Source organism: Rhincodon typus, chromosome 8 (assembly GCF_021869965.1).
Source record: "Rhincodon typus isolate 14 chromosome 8, sRhiTyp1.1, whole genome shotgun sequence".
Classification (NCBI taxonomy): domain Eukaryota; kingdom Metazoa; phylum Chordata; class Chondrichthyes; order Orectolobiformes; family Rhincodontidae; genus Rhincodon; species Rhincodon typus.
In genome coordinates this window covers 81,954,020-81,976,442 of record NC_063339.1, presented here as the reverse complement: position 1 = coordinate 81,976,442, position 22,423 = coordinate 81,954,020, and the positions used below count along the sequence as shown (strand labels likewise).

At 41.4% G+C, this 22,423-nt stretch overlaps 1 protein-coding gene across 3 annotated transcripts in view; it reads right to left on the bottom strand.

Annotated features, from left to right (window-relative positions):
- The window catches only part of rbm25b (RNA binding motif protein 25b), an 88,443-nt gene that overhangs the window by 36,922 nt on the left and 29,098 nt on the right, over positions 1 to 22,423 (bottom strand). Inside the window, exons 2-6 of one of the 3 annotated variants that reach the window (XM_020532840.2) lie at positions 21,133 to 21,253; positions 20,440 to 20,489; positions 17,118 to 17,165; positions 13,981 to 14,163; positions 13,317 to 13,374 (exon numbers count right to left, since the gene is read on the bottom strand). In XM_020532840.2, the coding sequence (XP_020388429.1) occupies positions 13,317 to 13,374; positions 13,981 to 14,163; positions 17,118 to 17,165; positions 20,440 to 20,489; positions 21,133 to 21,238 (445 nt within the window). In that variant the 5' untranslated portion in view covers positions 21,239 to 21,253. The remainder of the gene's footprint in view (positions 1 to 13,316; positions 13,375 to 13,980; positions 14,164 to 17,117; positions 17,166 to 20,439; positions 20,490 to 21,132; positions 21,254 to 22,423) is intronic. The other 2 variants (XM_020532841.2, XM_020532843.2) reach the window with 2 other exon arrangements.

The window sequence follows — 22,423 nt, the reverse complement described above, 5'->3', positions numbered from 1 at the left end:
TTGTTAAGGGACTGACAGGGGCAAAAACATGGTACAGAAACAGATCCACAGCTAATATAAATGGTACCCAAAATTATTTCATAAACATAATGAGTAAAATCAAGAATACGCAGGCCAATTAAGATGACATGGTTCAGGTATCTAATAAGTACTACGAGTGTTTATGACAGAATGCTGCCAATGTCACTGAAAAGACAAAATATTTTGAGAATGGGGAAAGTCATACAAATCAAAAACAGGTGCTAGTTTAACAATAAGTTGCAGTCAAAGTACTGAAGTCACCTGGGGCGAAAATGAATTGTGATTGCACAAATTCAACCAGTAATTTTTCACTCCTGCTTTGAAATAAATTCAGTACAAGAAGATCAGGGCATTGCAAATGCTCAAATAAGATAAAATAAATGAAGGTGCTGAAGATCTGAAATAAATACTGAAATTACTGCAAAAACTCAGTCAGTCTGACAATATCTGTCAGAGAGAAAACAGAATTAGTGTTTTGAGTCCAATGAGCCTTTGTCAGAACTGGACACAGTTAAAAATGGTAGTATTTTTGCTGATGAGGGTGGTTTGAGCGAGCAGATAGGTGAAGACCATAACAGCATGGACAAAGACAAAGCCCAGAGAGTGAGAAAAGACAGGGGCAAACAAAGACAGACAGTAAGCCAGGGAAGAGATCTAGATAGGTGACAACAGGGACTATAAGTAATTGAAAATGGATTGCTAGTACTGAAAACAATCCATTTCAGGACAGGACCTGGGGTAGTCAGGGTAGTTAATGAACAGAAGGACAGTGTTCACATTCCGAAACAATAAACTTGATGTCCAACGCTGAAGGTTAAAAGGTGCTTAAATGGAAAGATGGGGTGACATATCTCCAGCTTGCACTGAACCTCACTGAAGCACTGGTGCAGGCCCAAGTCAGAAATCTTGGCACAGAAACATATGTGAATTGAAGTGGCAAGTAACAGGAAGGTCAGGGTCCCCTTTTTTTTTTTAAAAAAAGAACAGGCAGAACACAGGTGTTTTGCAAAGTGCTCAAACAGTCTGTTTGTCTCCTTAAAATAAGACAGCGTGGGAGGAACAGGAAACAGCATTGTGAGTAACAAAACAGCAGATGAAATTCAATGAAGTGCAGGTAAATCACTACCTCACGTTCCAGGTGCATCCATGGCCTTGGTTGGTGATGATAGCGGCAGTAAACCAACAAGTGCCATACTTCCCACAATCGTGGGGAGGTATTGGGAGTGGAAGAGTGAACCAGGGTGCCTTAGAAGGAACAGTCCCTGCAGAATGCCGACAAGGGAGGAGAGGGGAAAGCGTATATAGTGGTGGCATCCCACTGGAGGTGGCAGAAATATCAGCTTATGATTCTTTGTATGTGGAGGTTGCTGGGGTGGAAAGAGAGAATAAGACGTACCCTATGTTGTGGGAGGGAAGAGATGAGAAAAGTAGCGTAGGAAATGGGTCAGACAACACTATGGACCCTTTCAGCAACGGTGGCAAGGAATCCTTGGTTGAGGAAAAAGATGGATCCTGAGGACCCCCCAGCAGAATGTGGAACCGTCAGAACAGATGTGACTGGGACAGAAAAACTGGGTGAATGAAATGGAGGAGGTGGGGTGTGAAAATTTATAATTCAAGGTAACTATGGGTATTGGTCGAATGCTACCCCTGCTTTAAAAATAAAGAGAGCAATAAAACTGGTAACAGTCAACCCAAGGTCAATGCTGGGAAATGTTAGAGCTATTACCTTGGAATAAAATTATTTGGTGTTTGGAGTGTTTGAGTGACTCAATCAAGTTCTTTGATGAAGTAAGAAAGGCTTGATGAGGGTAGTGAAGTTCAGCTTGTGACTTATGAAAGGTATTTGACAAAGTAATTAAAAATTGGTTTGTTAATCAAGTTAAAACCAATGAGATTTAAGGAAAAATACAAATATAAAAGCAAAATTCTGCAGTTGTTAGAGATCTGAAATAAACACAAGGTGCTGGAGAAACACATCAGGTTTAGAAGCATCTGTAGAGAGAAAGAGAGTTAACATTTCAATTCTGATATGGCTTTTCCAGAACTGTAGAGAGGTAGAAAAGTGATGGGTTCTATGTTGTTAGATAAAGGAGAAAGGCTAGTGGAACAGAAGGGAAGGTTTGGGAAAAGCGAGTGGAGGGAGATAAATATCAAAGGTGTTGTACATCAAAATACAAAAGGGCCTAAAAGCAAAGGGTTTATTCATGGTTGTAGTAAAACAGCAAAGCCTTGCCTGAACTAAACATTAACAGTAGAATAAAGGTTAGCTATTACTGAAAGCAAAAAGATAAATAATAAGATGGTGGTATAAAACATATCAAAATGAAGGTTTAGAATATGTGGTCTGAAGAAACTGAACTCAAAGTTGAGTCTAGAAGGCGGTGTGTCTAAGCAGAAAAAAAACGGTGTTATTTCAGCTTGTGCGCACTTCCTTGGAACATCACAGCAGGCCTACGACCAAAACTTAAGCGTTAGGGCAGAATGGTGCATCGAAAAGGCAAGACACCAAAAGGACAGGATCATGTTTGCCCAATTAGCAAAGGTGTTCTTCAACACAGTCACCCAAACTACTTTCAGTCTCCAGCATGTACTTGAGCACTTGAATTATCATTATATTCAAGGCGAAATAAAAACCCAAAGAGCTGCGGGAGTTCTAAGGAAGGGTCACTGGACCCGAAACATGAACCTTGATTTTTTCTTCACAGATGCTGCAGACCTGCTGAGCTTTTCCAGTAACTTCTGTTTTTGTTGATAATATTCAAGGCTGTCGGCCTAGCGCTGGAAAGTGCAGATTTGGCAGTATAGATTTACAGCATAGAACAGTATAGCATAGGAAAAGGCCCTTCAGCCCACAGTGTTGTACTGAACATGATGCCAAATTAACCTAATCTCTTCTGCCTGCCTTTGGTCAATATCCATTCCTTGCATACTCATGTGCTTATCTAAAAGTCCCTTAAAATGTCCCTATCATGTCTGTGTCCACCACCACCCATAGCAGCGTGTTCCAGACTCCTACCACCCTGTGTAAAACTTCTCCCTCACATATCCTTTGAACTTTGCTCCCTTCACCTTAAATGCATGCCGTAGAGCAGTGGTTGTTGTCTACATGGAGTTTAGTAAAGCTTTCAACAAGAGTCCTTCATGGTAGGCTCATGCAGAAGATCAAGGTGCATGGGATCCATGGTGACTTGGCCGCTTGGATTCAGAATTGGCTTGTCCATAGAAGGCAGAGGTGAGTGGTGAAAGGTTGTTTTTCCAGCTGGAGGTCAGTGACTAATAGTGTTCTTCAGGGATCCTTACTGGGACCTCTGCTGTTTGTGAGATATAGATGACTTGGATGAAAATGTAGATGGGGGAGCTGGTAAATTTGCAGACGACCCAAAGACCGGCAGAGTTGTGGATAGTATAGAAGGTTGTAAAAGGATACAGTGGGATATAGATAAGTTACAGATATGGGTGGAGAAACGGCAGATGAAGTTTAATCCGGGTATACGAGGTGCTGCACTTTGGGAGATCAAATGTTAAGGAAAAGTATACAGTTAACAGCAGGACCCTGAACAGCATTGATGTACAGAGGGATTCAGGTCCATAGCTGTCTGAAAGTGGCCACACAAGTAGGTAGGGTGGTAAAGGTGGTGTATGGCATGCTTGCCTTTATTAGTCAGAGCATGGAGTGCAAGAGTCAGGTTGTCATGTTGCAGTTTTGTAAGACTTCAGTTAGGCTGCACTTAAGAGTATTGCATTCGTTTCTGGTCGCCACATTACAGAAAAGATGTGGTGGATTTGGAGAGAGTGCAGAAGTAGTTTACCAGGGTGCTGCTGGATTAGACGGGAGGTTGGAAAAACTTGTGATGTTTTCTTTGGACTGGCCGAGGCTGAGGGGAGACTTGATAGAAGTCTACAAAATTATGAAATGCATAGATAGGGTTGATAGTTCAGAATCTTTTGCCAAGAGTTGAAATGCCCAGAAAGTGAGCTCATGGAAAATCCGAACACTGAGGATAACACGGCACTGTGCAATGGGCAAGAGATTGCGGTTTGTGATTACCCACTGAGCTGGTGAAAGAAGTCATTGGCGCCAGAAAAGGCCAATGGCACAAATCAAGCAAGGAGATTGGCCTGCTCAAACCTGGCAGGTTGACTATGTTGGCCCAGTGCCGTTACAACAACAATATCAATATCTGTTAGCCACAGTGAAAACCTACTCTGGACTAGCGTTAGCTTTTCCCAACAACCAAAGTGAATCAGGGTAACACCGTTCAGGGCCTAGAACAGTTGATATCTTACTGTGGTGAGCCATCAGAAATACAGTCAGATAATGGCTCACACTTTACAGATCAACAGGGCCATAGACAATGGGACACATCAGATGTTTCACATTCCCTATTACTCTCAAGCAGCTGGCCTTGAAGAATGAATGAATGGGCCATTAAAGCAACAAATTAAATCACTGACTCAGAATCATACGTTACAAGGTGGCTCAGAGTGCTGCCACAGGTACTGTATAATCTGAATAATCAGCCTCTAATCGCAGGGACCCCATGGGTACAATGTTCCAAGTGAATGGTCAGTTCTATCCTCCCAATAAACCTACAACGTACAGGGGGAGAGGTGTGGGTACACATCACCCACCACAGCCACCTAAACCTGGTGAGATATTTACCCATGGACAAGGTGATACCTATTGGATATTGATAATGGGGCAGGAAGATCTTGGTTGAGAGCCCAACAATCTGCTCTCCTGCCTCTCTCAATAACCTGGGGTAGATAGAATTGTGCCCTGGGGATGTATCCACTTTAATGCTCTTCAAGAGACCCAACACCACTTCATTCTTGATTTCAAAACGCCTTAGTGTATTAGCATGCTCACACTAATGTCCAAATCCTCCATACCATTGTTCTGGGTGAACACCAACGTAAATTAATCATTTAGGATCTTGCCCACATCCTCCATCTCCAAATTCAAATGCCCCCTTCTATCCGTGAGTGATCCCAGCTTCTCTCTAGTTATCCTCTTGTTTTTGATATATGTATAGAAATACCTTGGGATTCTCAATTCAATTTACCACGCCCCCTAATTCTGTCCAATTCTAGCTTTCTCAACCTTACATAGGCTTCTTTCTTTTCCTTTTGACAAAATTCACGACCTCCTACGTTATCAACGGATCCTTAACTTGCTACCCCTGTCCTTCCTCCTTACTGGAGCATGCTAGTCCTGAACTCTGATCAGTAAGTCTTTAAACAACTCCCATGTGTCAAAGATGGACTTGCCTGATAACAACTGCTCCCAATTAACTCTCCCTCACTCCTGTTTAATACTGTCATAATTTGCCCTCCCCCAATTTAGTAGCTTCCTGCAAGGTCCTAACTTAACCTTGTCCACAGCTATCTTAAAACTAAGGAGTTGTGACCATTGTTTCCAAAATGCTCTCCTACTGAAAGGTCAGTCACCTGGCCAGGCTCATTAGCTAATACAGGGTTGAGTATGGCCCCTCCTCTACTTCAACTATCCACATACTGTCTCAAAAAGCCCTCTTGGATGCACAAATTCTGCACCATCGAAGCCTCTTGCTCTAAGGCAGTCCCAGTCAATACTGGGGAAGTTAAAATCATCCATTCTGACAACCGTGTTGTTATTGCATCTTTCCATAATCTGCCTACATATTTGTTTCTCAATATCTCAGAATGATTACACCCATCTTATTTTTGAGCTCTACCCATATTGCCTCAGTGGGCGAGTCCTCCACTACGTTCTCTGAGTGCACATGTGATGCTCCCCTTGATTAGTAACGCAATTCCTCTACTTCTTTTACCTCCCTATTTCACCTAAACAACAAAACCGTGGAACGTTGAGCAGCTAGTCCTGAGCCTCTCTCAACCAAGTCTCTGTAATGGCCACAACATCACAGTCCCAAGTACTGATCAGGTTCTAAGCTCATCTGCCTTACCCATAACATTTCTTGCGTTGGAATAAACACACTTCAGCCCATCAGTCTGACCATGTTCACTTACCTGTCTCTGCCTGTCCTTTCTTTCAGACTTGCTGGCCCTAACACCTATCTTCCCCTCAAACCCTCGACTTGCTGAACTGCTACTCTGGCTCCCAACCCCCTGCCACTAGTTTAAACCCTCCCAAGTAGTACTAGTGAATTTCCCTGAGAGGATATTGGTTCCCCTCCAGTTTAGGTGCATACCATCCCTCTTGTAAAGGTCACCTCGACACAAGAGGACGCAGGTCACCCCTGCATCCGAATGATCCAAGAACATGAAATCGTGCCCCCTGCACTAGCTCCTTAGCAATGCATCCATTTGTCCTATCTTACTATTCCTTGCCTCACTACAACATAGCACTGGTAGTAATCCAAGATGTCTAGCCTCAAGGTCCTGCTTTTCAGCCTCTTTCCTAACTCACTCAAGACATCATTCCTCTTTCTACCTATATTGTTGGTGCCAATGTGCACAACAACCGCTGGCTGCTCACCCTCCCCCTTAATAAGTTCATGCAATTGATCAGGAACATCCTTGATCCTGGCACCAGGGAGGCAACACACCATCCTGGAGTCTCAAACACAGCCATAGAAATGCTGTCTGTTCCCCTGACCAGTGAATCTCCTCCCAATATTGCTCGCTTGGACTTTACCCAACCCTGCTCTACGGCAGGGCCAGCTATGTGCCACAGCCTGGCTGCTGCTGTTATACTCCCCTGAGAGGCTATCCCTCCCAACAGTATCCAGGACAGCGTATCTTTTAGAGGAGAGAATAGCCACAAGAGACTGCTGCACTACTTGCTTGCCTCTCCAGGTGGTCACCCATCTACCTGACTGAACCTGTGGTGTCACCACCTCCCCACAACTAGTGTCTATCACACTCTCTGACCCTGTATGGTCCTCAGTGTTTCCAACAGTCATTCCAACCGAACCATGCGGTGCAGGAAGTCACACTTCCTGCAGACATAATTTTCAGGGACAATAGAATGCCCCCTCACCTCCCACATCTTTACACAGGGGAGGCGATGGCCTAGTGGTATTATCACTGGACTGTTAATCCAGAGACCAGGTAATGTTCTGGGGACCAGGGTTCGAATCCCCCCATGGCAGATGGTGGAATTTGAGTTCAATAAATATCTGGAATTAACAATCTAACGCTGACCATGAATCCACTGCCGATTGTTGGAAAAACCCATCTGGTTCACTAATGTCCTTTAGGGAAGGAAACTGCCATCCTTACCTCGTCTGGTCCACATATGACTCCAGATCCACAGCAATGTGCTTGACTCTCAACTGCTCTCTGGACAACTCGGAATGGGCAATAAATGCTGCTTCGCCAGCGATGCCCTCATCCCGTGAATGAATAAAGGAAGAAAGATAAAAGAATCTTACCTCATTCACCTTTCTCACCAAAGTCTGGTACTCACCTAAGCCTTCACTTACACCAACCAGCTGCACTTCCAACACATGGCAGCCTTACTCAAAATATTTTGTTGGTAATTTCTAATTAACTGGTTACTTAAATTACAGTTCAACCTTTGCAAACAGCCAAGTATCTTCTAGGCTAAGATAAATTTTTCAACGGCCTCTCTCATTTTCTTCTGGTTAGAGGAGGGAAGGATGGAAACACTGCAGTAATGTAATGTTAGGGGCTCACCATTCCTCGATGCCAGGTTCTTCCACAATCCACCAGTCAGTCGTGGAGATTGAGCCGATTTCTCCCGGAATACTATGCTCTGGATTGTCCAGATGGTACTTGAAATAATTTATCGTGCACCTGCCTCCAGCACCCTCTCAGACAGTGCATTCCACATTTCTACCACCTCTGGGTAAAACTTTTTTCCTCAGCTCTCCCCTGAACCATTTACGCCTCTCATCTTTGTAAACCTCAATCAGATCCCCACGCCACCCCACCCCTCACCCTCCGCTTTTCTAGGGAGAAGAAATCCAGCCTATCCAGTGTCTCCTCATAATGGAGACTTTTCACTCCAGGAAATATCTTGGTGAATCTCCCCTCACCTCATCCAGCACAATCACGTTCTTCCAAGAGTTGAGACAAGAAATTCACACGGTATTCCATCTGTGGGCCAAAGTTTTACAAAAGTTGTGACAAGACTTCCTTGCTCCTATATTTTATGCCCCAGCTATTAAAGGCAAGAATCCCACGTGCATTCTTCATCACCCTGTCTACCTATGCTGACACCTTCTGTTAAGGATCTGTTAAGGTGTACACCAAGTTCCCTTTGTTCCTCAGTACTACCTAGAGACCTACCAATGTGTATATCCTTCCCTTATTAGGCCTTCCAAAATGCTTCGCTTTACCTTTATTACCTTCACTCTGGCCAATTTACCAGCTGAACAAGATCAACTGTAGCCGGAGACTATTCTCCTCAGTATCAACATCATCAATGTGGGCTTGTAACGCATATTAGTAGACATTCTAATACAAGATACAAGGAGGAGGAGAATTCAAGGGAAGTTAAGTGTCAAAGATGGACCATGTTTGGCATGGACTGGTTGGACCAAGTGGTCTGTTTCCATGCTGTATGACTATGCGAAGGACAGGGGAGTGGAAAATTTGCAAGCAAAACAGATTCATTTTTCATGTTCTGAAATGAGACCAGGAAACAGTATCAATGCAGTAAATAATCAACTAGGGAAAAATCTGTGGCAGACACCTAAATAAGACTGGAACAAGTAATATTCTACATACACCAAAAAAATCTACTGTCACTATCCCTCAAGGGTCACAGGTTTTATTGTTAAAAGAGGATTTGTTTCATGAGGATATAAGCTCAAATAGATGGAGAAGAACGTGGAGGTCATCGACAGTGCAAGGAAGAAGCAGAAGCACCGTGGACTGCCCTGGTGGGGGATGGAGGTGTGGAGGAGTTGGGTGGTCACTGTTCATTGCTGTTGGTCAGGGCCGTTGACTGGATATTGTTGATGTAAGGTGTCCTAAGAATCATGGATAGAGCCTGGCAAGACTGGACAAGAAAAGGCAAAAAAAATAGTCAAGACAGGAAAAAATAAGTTCAGTGGTGCATCAGCAGGCTGAAACAATGGGTCTACCAGGGCAGTCCTGCTGGTCAATTTAGAGGTGGTGGCAGGAGTGAGTTGTTTGGGGTTGGAAAAGAGTAAGGTGGGAATCTGTGGAGGGAAGCTCTCCAGAGATGAGGTCAGTGACAGTCACAAAAACAATGTCTGACATGCAGACTGTTGCCAAGGGATGATAGGAATTAATGTCCGAGAGTGGTGCTCAGCAAATTAGATGACATCAGCATATCTCGTCAATAGGTTTAACAGATCAGACAGAAAAGTGCACTCAAGTTGGAGCGGGCGAGAGGAACAGGAAAAGCAAGACAGCTTGACACCACACTGACAGTTCTCACTGGAAAGATCAAGATTAGGTCAGAGACCACAGACAGAGATCTAGGTGACAGGTGAGAACTAGGGTGAAAGGGTCTGGTGAGCAGGGTCAGGGTTTTTGCCCAAAGAAGTGGGCATGAAGGCAAAGATGATAGTAAGGTGAGATCATATGGGATCTGGGGGAGCTAACCAATTGGATACAAAATTGGCTTGAAGGAAGGAGGGTGGTGGTGGAGGGTGCTTTTCAGACTGGAGGGTTGTGGCCAGCGGTATGCCTCAAGGATCGGTGCTTGGTCCATTGCTTTTCACCATTTATACAATGGATTTGGATGTGAATATGGGAGGCGTGGTTAGTAAGTTTGCCGATGGCATCAAAATTGGCGGTGTAGAGGATAGCCAAGGAGGTTCGAACAGAGTGCAATGGAACCTTGATCAGATGGACCGATGGGCTAGGAGAGGCAGATGGAGTTCAATTTGGATAAATATGAGGTGCCGCGTTTCGGTAAGGCTAACAGAATTGACAGTGGGGCACTGGGGAGTGTTGCTGAACAAAGAGACCTCGGGGCGCAGATGCATAATTCCTTAAAAGTGGAGTTGCAGGTAGACAGGATGGTGAAGGAAGCATTTGGCACACTTGCCTTCATTAGTTAGAACATGTTACAACTCATATGCTCAATCATGTTGCGGATGTACAGGACAAAAGTGAGGCCACTTTTGGAATATATACAATTCTGGTCTCCTTGCTGTAGGAAAGATATTGCTAAAGAGTTGGGAAAGATTTACAAGGATGTTGAGATAGCAAGGTGTAGAGTTGGATGAACACAGCAGGCCAGGCAGCAACAGAGGAGCTGAAGAAGGGTCCAGACCCGAAACATCAGCTTTCCTGCTCCTTTGATGCTGCCTGGCCTGCTGTGTTCATACAGCTCTACACCTTGTTATCTCGGACTCCGGCATCGGCAGTTCCTACTATCTCTTTACAAGGATGTGGCCGGGATTGAAAGGTTGAGTTATAGGGAGAGGCTGAATAGGCTGGAGCTATTTTTCCTGAAGTGGAGGAGGATGAGGGGCGACCTTGAAGTAGTTTATAAAATCATGAGGGGCATAGATAAGATGAATAGCCAAGGCTTTTCTCTCCAGGGTGGGGAAGTCCAAAACTAGAGGGCATATGTTTAAGGTGAGAGGGAAAAGGTTTAAAAAGGACCTGAAGGATAACATTTTCACACAGAGGGTGGTGCTTGTGTATAATGAGCTGCCAAAGGTTGTGGTGTAGGCCGTAGAATTACAACATTTAAAGGCATCTGGATGGGTGTGTGAATAGGAAGGGCTTAGAAGGACAGGGGCTAAATGCTAGTAAATGGGACTAGGTCAGATTGAGATGTCTGGTTGGCACGGACGAGTTGGTCTGAAGGGTCCGTGCTGTATGACTCAGTGCCGTATCCCATGTGAAATTCACCGAATTGGGGGCATATCGGATAAAATCGAGTCCCTTGCTAAGTGCCGTTTGTTTGGTAGAAGTGGAATGTCAGAGGGGTATAGTGAATACCCTAGTGGCCCATGTACACTACACATTTCTGGAGTTAGGCCGTCTACTAATACCCATCTTAGGGCTACCAGCTCCCACTGCTACTACGATTGCACTTCCTCACCATACTTCCTACATGGACTCCATTCCTTTCTCCCCATTTCTGAAATATATTTTCCGATGATGTTAGCTACCACGTCACTCTTCTAACATTGCCTCCTTTTTTCCCCCCAACTCAGGAACTCTATTCTCTTGTGGTGGGTTGGACATGGCTGAAGGCCTTGCCTAACCCATTTCCTGTATTTCTGCTTTCTGCCCTATCTGACCTTCTCTTCTGTTTCACTTATCCCACTCCTCCCCCACTCTTAACAAGGAAGATATAAAGTTGGCTAAGAGATTAATGGTGAATAGTTGCTTATTTCCAAATTGAAGAGGCACTACAATGTTGTAACTCCAGGCTATTGCAATCACTGTTCTTTTTGAAGTGTTCTTGTCACTTAGACTTGGGTATTTGGTATCAAAACTTGCACATAACATAATGCTTTTCAAGGATCCCATCAGTCTTCAGGAGTTAAATGAATTCGTCAAATAGGCAAACAGATGGCAGAGAAGATTTAGCAAAGGAAAGTGTGAAGTGAAATAACAACAAGTAGCGTTGGGGAAACTCAGCAGAACTGGCAGCATCTGTGGAGACAGAAAGACTTAACATTGAGTCCACTATGACTCGCTAAGAATTGATGGGGGCTGGAAAAATGATTTCTTTTCAAATGCGGAAAAAGTAGTGGAAGTACAGATGGAAAAAAATGCCCCAGGATAAAAGCCAAAGGCAAACTGGAGGCCAAAGAGTAGTAGAACAGAGGTACAGATGAAGAATAGGTGTTAATGGTGGGTATCATAGTAGAAAATAGATCAGCTCTACTAGGAGCAAACACATGCAAACAAAGCATTTAGAGAAGTGTTTCTGTTTGGGGACGGGAGAAGATTCACAACGGTGGTAAAACATTTTGTTCGAAAGATGAAAAGAGATTTGGCTAGATGAATAAAGTAACTAAGCAAATAAGATAAGCCACATTCTGGGCAGCATTCTTTAGAAAGATATAAAATGGTTCAAGGGATTTACTACAATAATACATGGGATAAGGAGTTAACTTGACAGACTGTAGTCCAGTTTTGTTTAGGCAGAGGAAGAACCATGAGATTTACTTGAGATGTTCAAATAATGAAAAATTGTGACAGTTCATAAGAAACAGTTTCCAGTGTCAGAAAGGTGAATAAGCAGAGAATGCATATTTTTGTTGGACCAAAACTAAAGGGCACTTGGCTCATCCTGAATGTTCTTCCCTCAAGGATAATGGAATCACTTTCAAATCAACATGGAAAAGGAAATAAATAAGGCAAAATGCGAAATTTACAGGGCTATGGAGAAAGGTGCAGGCGAATGGGATTCATTCGTCCAGCAAATAGCCGGCATAGGCACAATGGGCTTAATTTTGTCCTTTACGATATGATCCTTTGATTCTAAATGAAAACCGAATGAACTGTAGAAGCTGGAAATCAAACAAAAACAAAAATTGCTGGAAAAGCTCAGCGGGTTTGACACATCTGTGGAAGGAAATCAGAGTTATCATTTCAGGTTAAGTGACCCTTCCTCAGAAATCAATTCTCTCTACAGATGCTGGCAGACCTGCTGAGCTTGTCTAGCAACTTCTGATTTTGATCCTATAATTCTGCTAGGTCCTGCAAAACTAGTGAACAAAGTAAATGCAATCAGACAGCAACATTTGAGTTTATAATCAACTTTGCATCAGCTCTCTGCTGACATTGCTATACTATCTGCCAAAGAGTGGCACATCCCACTTGCCTCACCAATTTGCTATGAGAGTTTCTGCCTACTTTATTTTGGGTTAAGCATAATAACTCACCAGAAAATCCCTCCAATCATCTGACAAGCACAGTGTCAACATTTACATATCAGTTAAATGCCAGCAATACATCACATTTCCAGTAATATGCTGAATATCACTTATAAGAGGCTTAATTTATCTTTTGGGTCAAAGGTAAGTCAAGCTAACCAATACATTTTATTTGGGAGTCACCACAATAATCCAAAAAGAACTGCTCTTGAGAGGCAACCTATGCATGCTCAATTCGTTCCAACACCTTAGAGAAAAAAGCAGCAATCCACAGGAAATCATCTGTGGGAAGCACCATGGCCTACCACTCAACATGGTATTTTGGAACAAGTTAAACTTCAAACCAGCTCAGCCAGTGATACTCACATACCAAGAACAAATGAAACAAAAGATTCAAATGGAAAACGTACAAACAATATACTTACAAACAGTCTAAAGTAGGCTAAAGACTCACTTGGTGAATTCCAACTCATTATATAACTCAGTACAAACTATACATACCTTGCAACTTTCCTGAAGCCCCTTGTACTCTCTTCCAGCTTAAAACCAAGCCACATTTCTGAAAATCAGAGACAGCAATTACCATATTGCTTACCGAATGAACGTCAGCTTTTATAACGATGCCACAGAACACATCACAAGGAAATGTATTTGTATAGATGAAAGGATTACATGATCGGTAATTCTAATTGGTAACCTGACTAATTCAGAATTTATTTTCATCATTTTGTCAAGGCCACACCTCAGCTGTAATCCACAAGTAAACAAAGAACAATTCACCACAGATTTTTTTTTTCTAACAATGCAAAACAGGCATTTCAATTTGTGCTTTAGCAATCTGGGATGGGAGGCACAAACAGCAATACAGCATCATCTCTATTTGAAAATGAGCATGAAACTGGGGCAGTGGAGCCAGGGCATGATCGGAGCAGGAAGAAAGGATAGATTTTTTAAAAATGAGGGCAGGATTAATTTCTACTAGTATATCCCAATGGTTAGGTAGCCCGAGAACAAATATTTGTGCTCATGGATGAACCACCACCATCCAGGCACTGCTGCCACACATTTAACCATAACCCAGCATGAATCAACAACCCATCAGGGAGACACCTGCAAACTAACCTTTACTATGCTCTACACATGACATGTGCAAAAGAAAACTTACTGCAAGCAACTGCCTGATTAGCATATCTGAAGCTTTCTCAGATATATTGCCAACGAAAACCGTTGTAGTCGGGCCACTGTTTTCATCATTATCACGGCTCCTCTGACTAGAATGGTCTTTCCTTGGTCCAATATGCTTTCCAACCATTGGTACAGACGTTGGTACCAGAACCTGTGTAAAACACTGCAATGTTTGAATCTATTATTCAAGAAATAAAAACATTGAAGACAATCCTTTATACAATGTGGTAATTCTGATTCAAGATCATATCAAGGAATAAAGGATGCCAGTTTTCTGAACTTATTGATACCACAGTCCAATGTTCCTGTACCAACTTCATTACTTAAGTAGAAACAATTAGTTCAGACTTAAATTTAGAGATCATAGTAAACTATGCAGAATACTGCAAAGCATGAAGATTAGAGGAGGTAGATCTAAAGTTGAAAAGACTTGCAGTAGAATGTCAATTTGACATCCTACTGTAGTTCAGTTTTTGTCACAAGAATCAGTCTATAGAATTCATTCTCTTAATTGGTCAAACAGAGCTGTGAAGTGGTTACTCTGATTGCCTAGGAGTCTATCAATTCCATTAAGTTTTCACCTATAGAATGAGACATAATGCTCCTTACGGAACCAACCCACGTGTAGAAGCTGCAACTTCTCCTTAAGGCTGCAGAGAATGAAATAAAGGAAAGGTTACAGAGGAACAAAGAAAAGCATTAAGTTAAAACCGTAAAAGAGAGAGAAAATGGGAGTGACAAAAGTGAGGAGAGAGAGAGTGAAGTGTATACAGTAGCAAGTAAGAGTGGAAGATTGAAATAAATACAGGGAGAGAAACAGAAGCAAAAGAAATGGTGAGCAGCACAAACAGAGGTAAATGAATAAGGATAGATGGTGGCACTAATCATTGTCAAAGAGAAAGAGATGGAAGGAACAATGGTTAGAAGAAACAAGAAAATGACAAAGGAGAGAAGAGGAACACATAGGCAGAAGAGCAGAGATATATAGCACAAAAAAAGGAGATAAAGAGAAGTTCTACATTTGGATGGTTGAGAACATGACAAACAAAACACATCCCAGAATGCAAACTGCAATTCCTGCTTATTTAAGTTTCAGAAGGGTCTTCGGAGGGTCGGTGTGGACGCGATGGGCCCAATGCCCTGCTTCCATGCTGTATGGATTCTATGAAAAACAGCATACAGTCTCAAAGCAGGAGATGGAACTAAATGGATTCCATCCTGTCAACATCATAATGTGGTGAGGCTTTTGAACATGTTTAAAGCTTTTAGCATTTTATAAGCCTAACAATTTAACAATTCTAGTGAGGTTATGGTAAAACTGTAAAATGGATGAATCAACTGGATCAACATGGTATCGCGTACGAGTACATAGTTGGCCATTCCAAAGATTGGTAGCTATAAACGTTGAAAATGTCACAGAGAAAAACAAAATAAAAATGAAAAGCAGCTGAGTTACAAGTCAAGATAGTTTAGTTTTTATAAAATCTTGTAGGAATAATGGACATTTAGCGGTTGCACAATGGTTAATCCACAATTATCTCCACAGTTCATCTGAACAGAATCATAGCTCAAATTATGTCTCAACATTTTTCATCATTTAAAATTAGAATATTTATAAATGTACCATTGTTCTTTAATAAAAACTGAACAACTTGTCAAAGAACTCAAACATTTGTAATGTTAAGGACATTCACTCCTGATTGCCGCAAAGTAACTTACACAATTACCGTCAATTAGCCATTTGCACACGATAACAGAATATACTAAGTTAAGTTTCAAAATGCAGTTTCAAAGCAAATTCCGAGCATTAAATTGTAACTTTAAGAAAACATGAATCCGACCAATATAGTAGCAGCAACATGATCTATTTAAGTTGTGAATTAATAAACAAGATACCGGTGTGTGGCACCAACCACAAATCAACAGGGAAGACTTCTATAGAGATTTCCTGATGGTTCAGCAGGGAGGAGACTGACAGGTTGCATCTGGGATCTAACAGGACTGGAAGCTTTGTCCATTTCTTCAATCAACCAAAATCCATTAATGACACTTGTCCCTGGAATTCCTAGAACTCTATTCTCCCAGTTTCTCCATTTCTGCCACTTGTTCTAACCTTCCAATTTATCTTCCAGTTTCAACAACCAACGAATCCAGCCCCACCCTGCCCCGATTCTGGTTCACAGCACTTCACTCTGTCCATTTCTGTTCTCGCGCTTTTGCTTTCAACCACTCAAAAAAATAAAATAAAAAATTGGGTTCTCCTGGTCCTTTCCTTACAACACAATGCCTCTGCACTCTTCAAATCAGCCTGTCATTTCTGCCACCTTCTAGATGTCATAATTAAAACATTTTCTCCTCCCCTCTCAGTGCTCCAAAGGGCTCTGCCCACCTCAGCAATTGGTGCACGCCTCAATCTCGCCATAACAGCCATTCCCAGAGCACTTATCTGTGCAAGCTACACCTGCTCTTTCACCTCCTGCAAGGTCCGAACACTTCTTGCGGAACAAACAGTGACGTGCGTAAACTTTTCAATTTAGGAGATTGTATTCGCTGCTCACAATGTGCTCATCTCTGCACTGGGCAGACCAAACACATTTCAGACCTCCATGTAGTCACAACAAGTGTGACCTCAACTTTATGATTGCCTGTTATTTTAATTCATCTTAAAAACATGGCTCTGAGCCCCACACCTTGAAATACAGCATTACATGTAAATCAGAGCACAGAAACAGGACATTTGGCTGAATTCTGTTTTGGTGTTTATCTTCTTGCCCTGTTACCATATTTGTTAATTTCCATTTCCACTAGCAGTTCTCTTCAATTTTGTCACATTCTCCAACTGAATCTGACTAATTCCAGGAATTCATTCCCATTATATATACACATACCCAAGATGTTCTTCTGTTTTTGCTGTGTAAATAAATGTTTGGTGTGAGGAGTTAGTGTCCATAATTCTACGCATGGAATCTCCAACTTCAGCAAGAGTGCCTGGGGATTTCACTGAGGAATTAAGGTGCTCAGGGAATAGAGGGGAGAAAGGGCAAAAGGAACTGTTTTCATACAATGATTAATGTTCAGTTATAAACTGCCAGTGGCAGTGGTCCCAGAACAGGTTACCTGTTTGCCCTCTGTTGGGCAACGGTTCATGGTGTACAGCATGGAGACCTGAAAAGGGGGAGGGAGACAACAACAGTATAAATACAACATATCTTACAGAACATGGGAAAAGTTGTCACACATGGAAGACAGTTTTACAAATGGCACTTCCTATTCCCAGTCTGTTGTTAATCTGTTTGCATGCACTAATAAATGAAGAAGCTGCCAAACTACACTTCCAGATAAACCCATCTGAATAGGGACTGTTTTCCAATGGCTATCATTGGAAATCAAGAGGTTTTAAGCACGTGGCTTTGTTGAGGATGTTCGCTTCAAACAGAGTTCAAATTATAACTCAAACATCAAGAATGGCTGTGTTCATGTTAACTTTTTTCCCTCCCAAGCACAACTACAAAAATTCCTACTTTGAGTTTACACTTTTACCCATTTAAATTTATACTGCCAGATTTTACTAAAACCGTTCAGAACACTTATAAACAAAAATCCTCAACTGCTGTGCAATTTGTAAGATCACGGCTGATCTTCACTTCAGCATTTTTTCAACCTACCCCCATATTCCTTAATTCTCAGTATTAATTAACGACTTTGTGTCTGTAATTTCAAGTATAAAACAACTGAGCATACACAAGTCTTGGGTGCAGAACATTAAAAAGATTCTTTATTCTCTGTTGAAATTATTCATCTTAGTCCTTAATTAGCCAACTTCTTATTCTGAGATTATGACCAACAGTTTCTAGACTCTTCAGGCAGGGAAAACACCCTGCCAAGTCATTCAAGAATTTTATATCAACAAGATCAAATCAATTTTCCTAAAGTTCAGAAAAAACAGGCCCGTTTTGCTCAATCTCTGACCTCATAATTGTGCCCCAATTTCCTACATTTCTTTAAGGCAGCCCTCTCATTTCAGAAAGATGTGTTTACCTCAAGATTCAATTGGGTTTTCCCAAAAAATGCTTAGATTGGTTCACAATCCATAAAATTATTTGTGAAAGAGATGCAATGAATTTGTATTTTTATTGATTAATGGATCACTTCAATTTAGTTCCTTATTTTTACACAGCGGCATTAATATTTAATTTAGTTTGAGGGCTAAAATATTAAATCAGTCTAATTTTATTTAATTTTTTTCTCCCTTCATTGAGGAATGGAAACCAATTATCTTGAGGGATTGCATGAGCTTTCAGCTTCTACTAACACTAAGGAAGCTGATTTCCAACCAGGAGGTAGCAGATTTTTACTTCACTCTACATGAATGGGCCACACTCAGAACAGACATAGGATTACTACTTCAGCGCTCTGGGTTCAGAGAACACTGACCAAAGTTTGCAAATCCCTCTTGTAACTGCATGCGAGCATCTCTTAATGGCATAATTGTGTTATGGCCCATAAAATCCCGACACCTGAATACTGGCCTTGGCAGCATGGAGCACGACTGCAGCAAGGATTCAATACTTAGAGGCAAAAAATGATTACAAAAAAAGAAACCAATTGTTATTAGCATTCAAAAAATGGGACATAACATTTCCTTTACATTAGGATTGTTCATTCGATTTCTACATCTCAATCAACCAGTCCTCAATATGGATTTGATTCTATTCCTCAAAATCAAAGATTCTGAAATAGAAACATCAACGGCTGGAAACATTCATGAGATCTGACAGCATCTGGGGAGTAAGAGTGGACTTAATGTTCAGGACTGTGACCTCTCGTCAGAACTCAAAAAAGTCACACATCTGAAACATTAAATGTTTCTTCCTGCAGCAACACTACCAGGCTTACTGGGTGTCTCCAACATTTTGCGTTATTAGTTCAGATTTTCAGCATTGCTTTTGAGAGAAGTAGAACTTGCTACCACAGATGAGTGGTTCAAGTAAATAGTATACAGGAGTTCAAGGGGAATGCTGCACAAGCAAGAGGGAGGATGGAATCAAGGTTTACAATGATAAATTGAGATGAGCAAAGATTGAAGAGGAGGCAAGAGGAACATGACAATGGCACAGACTGGTTTGTGTGAATGGCCTGTTTCTGTGTCATATATCCTTTGTAATCCTATGTAACAGTGAAGCATTTTACCCTGTTGTACAATAGCATAGCATTTGAATTAACGATCCAGACGCATTACACCAAAACACTTTGCCTATGTCTTGTTTCTGTAATAGTACAAATTAATGTACGCTATCACCTTTCAATTTAAGCCTTTATGCTTTATCAGCTAACATTAACTAATTCACAGCAATTGTTTACAGTCTATAACTAGAACGCCTCCTGTACTTTCAAACATGAAAAAATTGAATTTATGAAGCTCTTGTCCAATACCAAACATATCTTGTGCTGGAAATTATAACAACAAAGTTGGGAAAATTTAAGATAGAAAGGTCTCATGTTAATGGATGTGATGGAGATGTTGGCCTTTAACTCAAGACAGCTGAAAAGCGAAAGATTACTTCACCAATATTCTGGTTAGACTTCATCTGAAGTGCTGCATTAGTTCTGAGCTACCCACCTTTACTGCCTTGTCGAGAACACATTGCTGATTCACCAAAACAAAACCAGGAAGAGATTTAATTTTTAAGGCATGGTTGCATGGACAAAGCTTGCACTCCTTTGAATACAGAAGATTCGGACTGACCAAACTGGGGTATTTAAAATGAAATGGGGAGTCAACAGGGTAAATAGAGTGAAGTCAGGTCCTCAGAACAATTTAGCTGAATATTAAAATTACACCTGCATCACTCATGATGTCAAGAAGCACTTCACAAAGCAGTGGAAATATGGATGCATTCCCCACATCCCAACAAAAATCATTTCAAGACCAAGATTGATAGCTTTTGGTTAAATAAGGGCATGAAGAAGGGTGACGGGACCAAAGCAGGTAGACAGCATTAAGATATAGATCAAATTAACTAACTGAATAGTGGAACAGGGCCAAGGAGGCAAATGAAGCATTCCTACGTCAGGCAGCATTGGCATAGTGTTGGATTTCTAAGGATCACTAACTGTAGGGGAAAATCTCTTCTTTACAACCTGTCAGAACTAAAAGACAAAGTAATTAAAGATTCAAATTTGTGTAAAGAACCTGATATTCTAATGTTACATGTTAAGAAAGATTAAAGGGTCTAGGATTTTTGCTTTAAACATTTATTCCATCTGCATTATTTAAAAACATCAAGTTAGTCATGGATAGGGAGCAGATTTTAATTAAAATAAGGTACTTCAAACATAATCTACAGGCTAACTTCATTTGCTTCTCCATTTGGTTCCTGGCACCATTACAAGCTATCAACTTTTTGGATTATAAACATCCAAGCTTGGCAATACTTACAGTTGTGGCAGGTGTCATTATTCCCATTGGTACAGGAATCACAGGTGCCCCTAAAAACAGTAAACATAATGTTGAAAATGCCAAATAGATCTTTGTATCCAATCTAGCAACTCATGCTACTCTATCCAGATAGAGATCCACCAACAGAGCACACATTATGGATTGAGGCTAGAAGTTTTTAATATGTCGACAGCTCAATATTTTGGGAGAGATAATGACATGTGGCAATGCCAGTGGATTTGTAGTCCCAAACCCTGGCTAATATTTTGGCAAGTTGGTTCAATTGCCATCATGGCAAGTGGAACTTAAATTCAATTTAAAAGTCTGGAAATAAAGCTAATCTCAGCAAGCAACTACCATAATGATCATGGATTTCTCTAAAAGCACATGTGATTCACTGATATCTTTTAGGGATGTGACTCCTTACCCAAAACAATGCAGCTAACTCTTAAATGCCCTCTGAAATGGCCTAAAGAGTCTCATAGGTTACGAGTAATAAGGGATGTGCAACAAATGACAGTCTTGCTAGCAACATCCACATTCCATGAAAGAATAAACAAAGTACATGTACTCACCCAACTATAGGAACACCTGCATATAAATTATAGCAAAAGACAGGCTGCTGAGAATACCCATTTCCAACACGGGTTAATGTTTACTGCTGAATGAAAATAACTTATTCAATTTACATACCAGGTGGCACAGAAGGAGGAAATCCTGCAAATTGTGGAGGAGGAATACCCGGCGGTAATGGAGGTATTCCCAAAGGAGGGCGATTCATGTGTGGTGGAAACGACATTTCTTCAGCACCAACCTGCAAGACACAATGGTTACAAGGTTCAAAATTTTCTAACTTTGCTGCAATGAGACATATTTGTCAGAAAGTTTACTTAACAAATTAAGACAATTTGAGTCTTAATTATAATGATAATAACTGAGGCTTTTCAGACATGTGCCACGTAAGCAGCCATCGCAGGCCCATTCAAACGCACCACTTGAGTATCTGCTGAAGTTAAACAGTATTCAGGTTCACTGGCCCATGCTATTTGACTGAACTGATCGCGTGATCCAGTGCTGTTTTGTCATCGTCTCTGGAATGAGTAATTTCCTCTCAACAGTCACCATCGCAGCTTGAAGGAGAGAACCTTGCGACCCCACAACCCAGAGTTTCTCAGTCCAGAAAGCAAAAGACAGTATCCCGAACCCTGAAGAACCCGAAAGGAAACAGCCTTCCAATTCCATGAACACTCATTAACCAGTATCCTTGTGTTTTGGATCCACTTAAATTTCAGCAGCTTTTGATACCAGCCTGCCATATTGGTTATTTTTCAATCCAACTAAAGTCCACAGGCCACAGCCACTATAACCATCCTCAACAACCCTACTGCCACTTGCTTCCTTGCAGCAAAAATGATTATGAGAAAATACATGAAAGAGGGCTTTATGTCAAGACAGCTGACAAAAGAAATCAAAGACATTAACAAACACATGAAAAAAACATATTTAGCCTGATCACAAATTCACTGACAGCAAAAGGTGAAGAGGTAGATTTAAAGGGGCAGTGAAAAGCAACGATGAGGAAAGAGTGAATGAGTAAACGAGTAACAGGATAGCTCTTCAAAAGGTTCAGCATAGCACAATGGACTGTTCAGCTTCCTTCTACAAGACAATGCTATACAATAATTCAGAACAATATGGTTCAATTTTCATTGAATTGATTAGCCCGATTTATGAACTAGTTATACAGATGAATTGGAACTAACGACATAAGACAAGAAAGGGACGAGGCATTGAGGACAGAATACTCTTCTAGGGTACGACCTGTATAAGGAGGACGGGTTGCATCTGAATTGGGAGTGGGAGGGAGGCCCGTGGAAGAGGCGCGGAGGGAACAACAACCTTCTCTGGGTAAAAGCCAGAGAGAACGCAAGAAAAGATATTGTTATGAGACTTGTGCAGTTGCAAAAAGGAGCAACTCAAACAG